Here is a 9,167-nt window from a genome sequence, read left to right on the forward strand (position 1 = left end):
GATTTTGGGGAAAGTGAAGTGGGGAAAGTGAAGGAATTTTGTAATACTTTGGCAAAATTTCGACGATTGACGTTGCCAAAAACAAAATACTTGTCATTTTTTTTCCAAAAACCATTAAAGAAGGAAAAAAGAGATTTCATTTATTTGGTTTTTTCAGTGTTTCCATTTCTAGCCAGTGTCTTTATTTTCATCACATCTTCTTTAGGATGCATGTTTTGTTTGGCATTGATTGGTAACTGAAGCTGTATTTTACTTTTTTTCTGTGAATTATGCCGTAATCTATCTATACACAATTGACTTAGATTATCACAGAGTGATGGTTTTGATTTTATAGACCATTTATGGTTTCAGATTGCTTCAAAATTTTTCAAAGTTGTAAATATGAGTCTGCTTATTCCAAGACAAGACTTATTTTTACAATAAAAAAGATGAACCGTTTGTTTGGATAACCAAATAAAATACAATTTATCACCTTTTCAATTTTATTCTATTTTTTTGGATTGTTTTTGGCCCATCTTCACAACCTCAAACCAAAACATTTTGATTAAAATCCGAACTATTTTCTCGACCCCCCCCCCTCAATCAGAACATTAAAACCTTCTTTTGTTTGAGTAACTCAAGATAATATTCATCGGAAATTATGGTTTTTTCACGCAACCTCTGCCACAAACCATCAGTTTAATTTTTGGCAGACTTCAGAACCAGGCAGCTCTAAGTATCTCTATGATCCAGGCTTGTCCAAATACAGAGTGACCCTGCATACTCTCATTTATTTTCATAATTAGAGAACGCGGTTTTTTTTTACCATTGAGGGCAAAGTCCAAAGAGTTGTTAAACTAGTTTTCTTCACAGCAGATTCAAATTCTGCAACGACAAGCTGCAAGTCAAGAGACTTATGGTAACGAGTATCTACTATAAGAAAAACTAGTTTTGACACCCTTCTGGAATTCACACTCAATGACAAAAGAATAGTTTACTTGCCTCTATTAAAAATACCCTGTTCAACATTGCCAATACCCGTAAGCTCTGTGTCCCTGAAGATATTTCGTCTGGGCAACCTGAATTTAGCACTCGGTTATTGGTCAGGCCGTAAGGATTAAAATATCGTGTCTATTTTCTCTATGACTAAGACCGTGGATTTAATGTGTCAGATATTGAGCCTACTTAATTCAATTGGGTGGGGAAAGAGTCAAGTCAGTCCTCAAATTACGTAAGGCCACGAGATCAATCATTCAGAATGCCAATCCTCAAGGGTGGGAAGCTTGGGTGAAAGTCAATATTTGCTGACGCAATCTCTCATCTCACACTCGTTTCCCCTCCAATCCAGCGGTGCTGGATTGACACTCCATATTTACAAGTGTGCCTTTGATGAGTGGAATTTCATGCCTCAAAGGCATTTGGGAGAGTAATGGGTGGCTTTTGCGGACTGTCTGTATACTAAAAAATGTAAAATGTCAATGGCTCCATCTGGCAGAAAACATTCCAGTCGGGCCCTTGGAAGGCCACTTGGTCCCTTTCAACTAGAAAGATTTGCGGTAATTGCCTTCAGGGCCTATTTTGAGCAGCTGTTCACTCTCAACTAGAGTGAGTCTGGGTTGTAAATTATGTTTCAGACATCTTAAGGCGAGAACCTGACATCGAACATATTGGGAAAAAGGTTTTTTTCTTGAATTTACTCGTAATCCATGCGAGCATATTGGACAAGTCATTTCTGCTCAACTTTCTAAAAGTCTAAAATGATTTTCTACTGAAGTGAAATCCAAAGCTAATCGTTTTCAACCCAAAAAACAAGAGGTCTACCCTATTCTAAGTGACTTTCATTAAACACTTTAAAAAAAAAGTGCCAAAATCAATGTGACCAAATGGTCTGTCGTTTCAAGTTCCTTTACACTGGACAAATGGCCGAAACAAAATAGTCGAAAATGAAATATGTTATGTCTGAGCATTCCATTTGGTTATGAAAGTGAACAATGGCTCGCATGAGAGTTTGCTTTTTTGAAAAAGGAAAATTTTATATGAGATATTTTAGCAAATCAATGCTTTGCCTTCGAGTTCCCACCTAAAGTATATTGATCCTTGAGCGCCTTTGATTATGGCGAAAAAGGACGAATCTTATGTATACTAATTGTAACCTTGAAACATTTAACCAATATCAGTAATATGGTTGGCAAGCAAGGTAGCATTTAGTTTTATCGAGACCTTGATCAATTGAAATAAAGTTCTGCGACCTTATACTAAGAACAGTCTGGATTTTGTGTATAAAGTGTGGAATAATGTGATAACGATGGAAATAATCAATTAAGAACATACAAATGATATTGCAATACATCGAGGAACCTGATCATTTATGTATCATCATTCATTACTTAAACAAAAGAGATCATATATTTGTTTTGTTTTTGGTTTATTGTCCAAAACTGTTTTGAACTAAACACACCAACCACCACTTGACCAATTTCCTTCAATAACTCGAAGGCACTTTTCAGCCTACGATATCTTCCAACAATAATCATTGACCTCGGGTATTCAAGTAAATTTCTAGCTAGGCCGGGATCTTAAGTTTCATAAATGTCCACAAAGTTCCGCAACGCGTTGTGTTTTCAATTCTCCAATTTCGGAGTTGGGTTCCACTTATGAAGGTTTCGGGTGGCTTCTTGATACAAATATCGCATTCCAAGTATCTGTTCGTATAATCATGCAGTCAGGTCTCGCATTATTGGGAAAAGCAATCGATGCCATTGGTTGGAACCAGGAGCCATTTAGTGTTCCGAGCCACTTATGATCCATTCGATCCCAATCATAATGTCATGGCGAGGCTCGATTGATCTCTCTCCAATATGCAATAGTTCCTCTTTAGCTCTTTCTGCATGTCTTTTAACCCGACACAAATCCAATCACAAACTTGGAAGCCTAGCTCTTTCTCCCGCTCGCCTCATGATCTCATTTACATAGTCGAACATTGTCCTCTAGCCTTGAGAACTGCTGATCCAAGATCCATTCGGTTTGAAAGCTCTCCTCCTTTCTTTCGACATCGATATTTCGCTTTTTCAACTGGCCAGTTCTGATTTGAAGCTGCTTGAATGCGCACAGGCCCTCCTTTATGTGACCACAGTGGTCATTTATAATGCATGATTCGCCTTTTGGCAAAACCTGGATCCGCACATGCCGAGAACGGAAGCAGGAAGGCGAAAATACCATTGACGTAAGGGAGCTCACGCTTTTATCAACACTAAAGAACCATAGAGGAAAAAGTTTGAGAAGTGCCTCCCAACTAAACTGGGGTTTTGTGAAGCCTTTGTGAGGCAAGCTCTTTACAGTACACCTCTGTATTAGTGTGTCTTTAGGGAAATATGACATTCAAGGCAAACTTTTTGGGGGCTGCTAACAACAAGAAAATGGAACGGAAAGAGTACCGAAGACATGCAAACTTTGTTTTTGTCTTTTAACTATGTATGAATTGCGAATTGACACTTGAGACTTACATAGAAAACATCCTCATTTTGAATAGTTTCAACATTTTGCAATTCAAGCGTCAAATAATGGCTGGACCCCATTGGTATTCCAGTCCTAACTAGGTGTGCTATTAATTTCTTTCAAACAGGTTTTTGAAAAATATGGTGTTTTTTAGGTGAAAAAATGTTTTTGAGGTAGGATGCAATGAAGCTTTCCATGTGATTTGGCGAGGTAGAAAAATGCCAAAATCTGTTTGAATATTTCCCTCAGGCCTTGATAGGGCATTTTAACTACCGTAGCTAGTAATAAGAGATGAGACAAGAACAGACGAGCTTATGCATAAATCCATTAAATCCATCTTTTGAACCGCTGTTGTGATCGTTCACTATTATTCCTAATTTTTGCCTTGGCCTTGAGAAGCCTTACAAATTTTTGATCTTCCTGAAAAAGCAAACAATAGGGCTAGTCAAGTAAAGGCGTTCATGGACAACTGACGTTATTCCATGGAGTAAAATCAAAGACAACATGCCCAGCCAAACCGCACTGTGTGCATGCATTGGATTTTGACATTTTATTCCATTTTACATGCTTGTATAGGCAATTAGCGTTGTGGTATTGAGCCGATTTGATAGTGCGTTCACTGATTCACACCAAACATGCTCATTTAGTAGGGTTTTGTAACACAACTCGCTTAAAATCACTCGATTATTGAAAATTCAATGGGCGAATGGTGCGAGTTGACTGTGATTTTTGTCTTAGTTCTCTCTCCCCAAAATGCCCAAAATCGGGGTGCCGGACCACATTTTTCCTTGAGTTACCTTTTCTTGACATCCCCTATTGGAACCCCAAAACCTTAAACCTTTCATGCAAAGGGAAGTGTTGTTTGTTTTTTTCGCCAAGGTCTAGTCACCCTGACAAAAACGATAAGAAGGTACAAAGAGGATGATCAAATTGAGGCCAAAACTCCATGTGAAGACACTTTTTCCCCTTAATCTTCTACCTAATTGGCTCTGTTTTGGGCCTAGTCTTGAATAGTTATTCAGGGGTGCTGACTACCTAATGAGAAAAGCAACAATTTTATTGTTTCTGAGCTTAAAAAGCTTGGTTACAAATAAGAATTGTCAGTTCTCTTAACTGCGTGATTGCCTTTTGTCATATTCAGAATAAACAGCAAAATACAAATAAAAAAGCATATTACAAGACTTGCTTCACTGTGGTCATTTTTCTCAATTGCTCAAAAACGCATTTCCCGTTTGTAGATATTTTTTGTTTTGATCATTTGGCAAAAAATTATCAGCCTTCCGAGCCCTGCTAATTACTGACAAAACATGACTGATCAAAGCCATATCATTCCTGCTCTTAATCAAAGCTCGTGGGCCAAAATAAGGACCTGGGGCTAAGAGCTAATGTCAAGCGGTTGGTCAATCACTGATTTATAATGCACAAGTAATTGGTTCTTCCTGATATGCCTTGAGAGCCTTCATATTTTAGGATTACAAAAGTTGAGTAACCCCTCAAGTGAGAACAAGCACACGTGGTTGCGTATTCATTCAAGCTTGAAGGGAGCTTGGGCCACATGGGCTTTTTGAGGCGAGAGTTTTCCTCGGTCTCTTGGGATCCACCTACATAGTACACTTTGTTCTATTGAGCATCAATCAAACGTCTCCGGAAAGAATTGTGCGCCAAGAGGATAAGGTGCCAAGTCTCAAGAGCACATTGCTTAATACCGAATCACCATACAGCAGCCGAATTTTGGCTTGCCGTATTAACTGGTTTGGTATTGATTTGAATTATGTGTTGCCAAAAAAGCCATTGACCCACATGGAAGTAGGTTCATGATGAGGTTTTGTGAGTTGAGGTGTCATAAATTCCAGGAGGTTAATTTGACAGAGACAGAACTTCAATCATTGTCTCACTGAAACCCACCCGAAAGTACCTGAACTTTCTTTTCGATAAAGTATTAGACGGCCAAAACCTGTCTAAAATTGCATTCAAGTCAGATCCTTGCTTTCACACTGGCTTTTGCTGTCAAAAAATCCTTTTCCACATTTTCAATGTGATTTTTCTTTCGGTAGTTTAAAGCCTAGGTCTAATCCAATTCCGTATCTTCAGGTGCAATGTTTGAAATACCCACGTCCTTTGTGATCTAGTCATTGCGAATGGTTAATAAGTTTGTCGAGTGTCTATAGATTGTGCCTACCTCTTCACTTTCCAACCCGATGGCGTGGATGGAAGCCATGAACTTCTGGCGCCATAAGCTGAACTTTTGTTTCTTCTTCATTCCAGATTTCCTGTAATGGAGCATGAAATAATTTCTATTCGGGCCCTAGAGTGCTAAGCTGTGTCTTGTATTGTTTTACCTTGGTTTGGCGTCTTCGTTTAGGGCCTCGGGATCAATAAACTCTTCAATAATTCCCCGTTCCTCATAGACTAGAACAAAGTCAATTTTGCGTTGTTCGTCCGAGAAGTAAGTTGTAATATCATCTCTTCCGCCAATCAAATCCAGATCCACGCCATAACGCAATCCCGTTGCATTTTGCACGATCTAAGGACCAAAATCAATAATCAATGACAATGCAAAAGACCTCATTCATTCTAGCACCTCAGAATTGGCAAAACGTAAACAGGGACAGAGGGAGAAGCCATGAAACATTTACGTCTACGTGTAGTGGACCTCCTCATTTTCTACCCTTCTTTGTCAGCAAATGCCGGGAAGAACCCCTGGAGGGGACCAAAGAGCCATCTTCTACCCACGTTTCTTAGCCTCGGGGAACTAATTCGACGTGGACTCGATTTACTTGATTGGGCCAGTCTTTGATGACGGCCAAGAGCTCCGAAGGTCTGCGAGCCAAAACTTATGCCTTTTTGGTTATGCCATGTCATTGATGATTGTACAGTTGAGCTGCCGTAGGCGAAACGGAGCTACCAACATTCAGATGCGTTTCAGGAAATCCAACCGTGAATACAGATGCTGATTCCAGACTTACTCGAAGGCCTTTCTTTTTCTGGAGATGCAGGAGCTCGGCAAAGCCCAAGATATTATCACTCGTGGGATCGAAGCTCTCACAGGTTCCAGCCAAGCCCAGAGATCGCCGGGATTCCTGTCGAACGAAATGCTCCACCGGGCCTAAGGCCTCAACACACTCCGCCACTTCTTCCACATCTACCGTGTCTTCGGGATCGGGATTGGAAAGCGACTCCTCGGGGATTTTCTGCTTATTGTTAATGAATTTTTTATTACACAACCATCGGAGAGAGGCTCGTCTCTTGCGAGAACTTGAAGGATACTGCTGGAGTGCAGAGGCCGAAGTTTGGCCGACGCTTTCAAAACTGCTCGAGGATTCCTGGCTTTGAGCCGAGAGCAATGGGCGCCGAGGAGAGACCCCCGGTGACCCATAGAGGCCCAGGCCATTTCGACCTTCGACTGCTCCCTCACCCACTAAAACTTGATAGTCGATGTGATTGATCCCGTTGCAATTCTTGTACGGGTTGGTCCGGGGCTCAGGCGAGGCGTCAAAGGTGGTCTCTTGTTTTCGCAACGGGTTCCGGGTGGATGGGATTTCGGGCATAGACTTGTGATGGTGGGCGTGGGGGGGTTCGTGCCAATTCAAATCCATCCTGAGATCATATTGGAGCCGAGGTCACATGAAGGGATCGGCAGACACCGCAAGTCATTGTTGACCGGCTGCCTTGTAACTAAGGCCGTTTGGACCCAAACAATTGCTTAGAATCATTTAAAAACACGTCTGGGCTTGGGCCAAGGCTTTCACTCATCACGGTCACAAGAGTTGCACAAGGATCCTCGGAACCACCAATAACAAGACACCTAGCCATGATCAACCAATACTTCACCAATCATGCGACCATTGCCAAGAAAACACACCGACAATGGCCAAACTCCTCGCTCGTTGAGTTGTTTCCAATACACGAGGCAGGATCTTGATACCGATCCTCATCTGAATGGGCTCACATCACCCACAATGATTCGTCCCCAATGGTTGGGACGGCACACACGCATACATTGGTGTGGATCACTATCACCCTGTTCAACAACTCCTGGCTCCGAACCAACTAATTCGAGGAAATCCACCGCATCAAACTTTGAAGGAGCAATCGTGCCGCGAGTGGAGCGAGTGGAACCCCACTTTGGACTCGACGAGGAGCGACAAGGCCCCTTCCTTCGTTCGTAAGTGGCCTTGCTTCAAGCTCACGCGCCCTTTTTTCCTCCGGCCTCTCGGTCCATGTGCCACCACCACCGACAACAGCGGCCGATGACTACATATACGAGCAAAGGCACAGACGGCGAACCCCAAAGGCCAATGCTGGAACAACGAGCTATTTTTGGTTCCATCAGACGACGGCACAAGATAACTTCTGGTTCTCTGGCGTCGTCAGGGTGGTCTTCTTTTTGCTTTCTTGGGCTGGGGCATGGAGCCCACGCTTTCAGACTCCATAGTCCATGCAGTATTACAGTGAGTAGTGGGTAGGTCCAGCTTTTGTCGGTCTGACGGGACTGAGGAGCGAGACGCCCGGACAAAACCTCCTTTTGCCAGGAACCACGTGAAAAAGGTCTCACCAACAAGAGAGGATCCTCGGCCTTCAGAGGTGTATAAGCAGATACGAACAGGGACGCACACAGACACGCACGCACGCACGCACGCTCGCTCGCACGCACGCAGACATAGCAATAACTTGGACTGTTTCTTACTCTCTTCTTTGGCTTTGATACTCTGTTGTCCCGTTCCAAGTGTCCCGTTACGAAAGCAGGACCCATCAAAGCGTCGGAAACTGGGAACAAAAAGGCCCCTGCTTCTCTGATTTGGAATACATGTGGCTATAACATCCAACCAGCTCGTCCTTTGGTTCTTCGCTGGGTTATGGAATATATTGGTTTTATAAACGAATTGCCCTCTCCCAGCAAGTTATCATTACACTCGATCGAAGGTCACATGACATGGAAGCTCCGGTTGTGATGTTAATCTCGGTGTCAATCTTCGCTCACAGCAATTTACTCCCAAGGCCGTATAGCGATGTCTCTTACCTCATTGTCGATTAACTGGTTCGTACTTCCATAGTGTGGAATATTCTCGTTCGAGACGGTTGCCATGTTGATGAGTGACTAACAGTAACGCTCAAAGATCATTAAAGGCTGTCCTTCAGGGTTGGAGGCTTTGACCTGACCACACAACAACTGTCAACGAAACATGACGCTCCTGGTCCCTCTCGCTTTATTTTACTTGAATCACAAAAACTGCCTCAGATGTCTGGGTCAGAATAGTATTAGGACCTTTCACCGACTCACACATATTGAGGATCGTATGAACAGGTTTCGCCTCCACTTGTGAGCTAACTAATATGCCACCATAGAATTCCTCATAGAGATAGTGGTCAGTTTGGCTTTTGTTTTGATATAAGGTATTAGGATAACTTAAATAGCTTGAGGCATTGCAGAGATCAATAGGAGAAACAAAATTGTGGATTATTATTGACATGCCATGAACAATTGAAACGGATTTAAAGCCATTAAACCCATTTTAATGCAGAATCTAAACCATTTTTTGTGTTGTGTAGAAGCCAAGAAAGAGATTGATTAAAATGAAATAAAGGCCAAACAATTATTTGAACATATAAATGATCAAAACAATAGTTATAGTTCATAACTATGAAAATAAGATAGAAATAAAGAAACAAGGAACAAGGAGCCTGGTAAAAAG

At 41.9% G+C, this 9,167-nt stretch overlaps 1 protein-coding gene across 5 annotated transcripts in view; it reads right to left on the bottom strand.

The window, feature by feature from the left end:
* The window catches only part of LOC131882532 (anoctamin-7-like), a 49,735-nt gene extending 41,028 nt beyond the window's left edge, over window positions 1-8,707 (bottom strand). For 4 of the 5 annotated variants that reach the window (XM_059229697.1, XM_059229695.1, XM_059229696.1 and 1 more), the window contains exons 1-3: window positions 6,441-7,525; window positions 5,814-5,998; window positions 5,654-5,744 (exon numbers count right to left, since the gene is read on the bottom strand). In XM_059229697.1, the coding sequence (XP_059085680.1) occupies window positions 5,654-5,744; window positions 5,814-5,998; window positions 6,441-7,070 (906 nt within the window). In that variant the 5' untranslated portion in view covers window positions 7,071-7,525. Of the gene's footprint in view, window positions 1-5,653; window positions 5,745-5,813; window positions 5,999-6,440; window positions 7,526-8,494 lie in introns of those variants that run through there. The other variant, XM_059229699.1, reaches the window with a different exon arrangement.
* Between the last annotated feature and the right edge of the window lie 460 nt (window positions 8,708-9,167).

Source organism: Tigriopus californicus, chromosome 6 (assembly GCF_007210705.1).
Source record: "Tigriopus californicus strain San Diego chromosome 6, Tcal_SD_v2.1, whole genome shotgun sequence".
NCBI lineage: Eukaryota > Metazoa > Arthropoda > Copepoda > Harpacticoida > Harpacticidae > Tigriopus > Tigriopus californicus.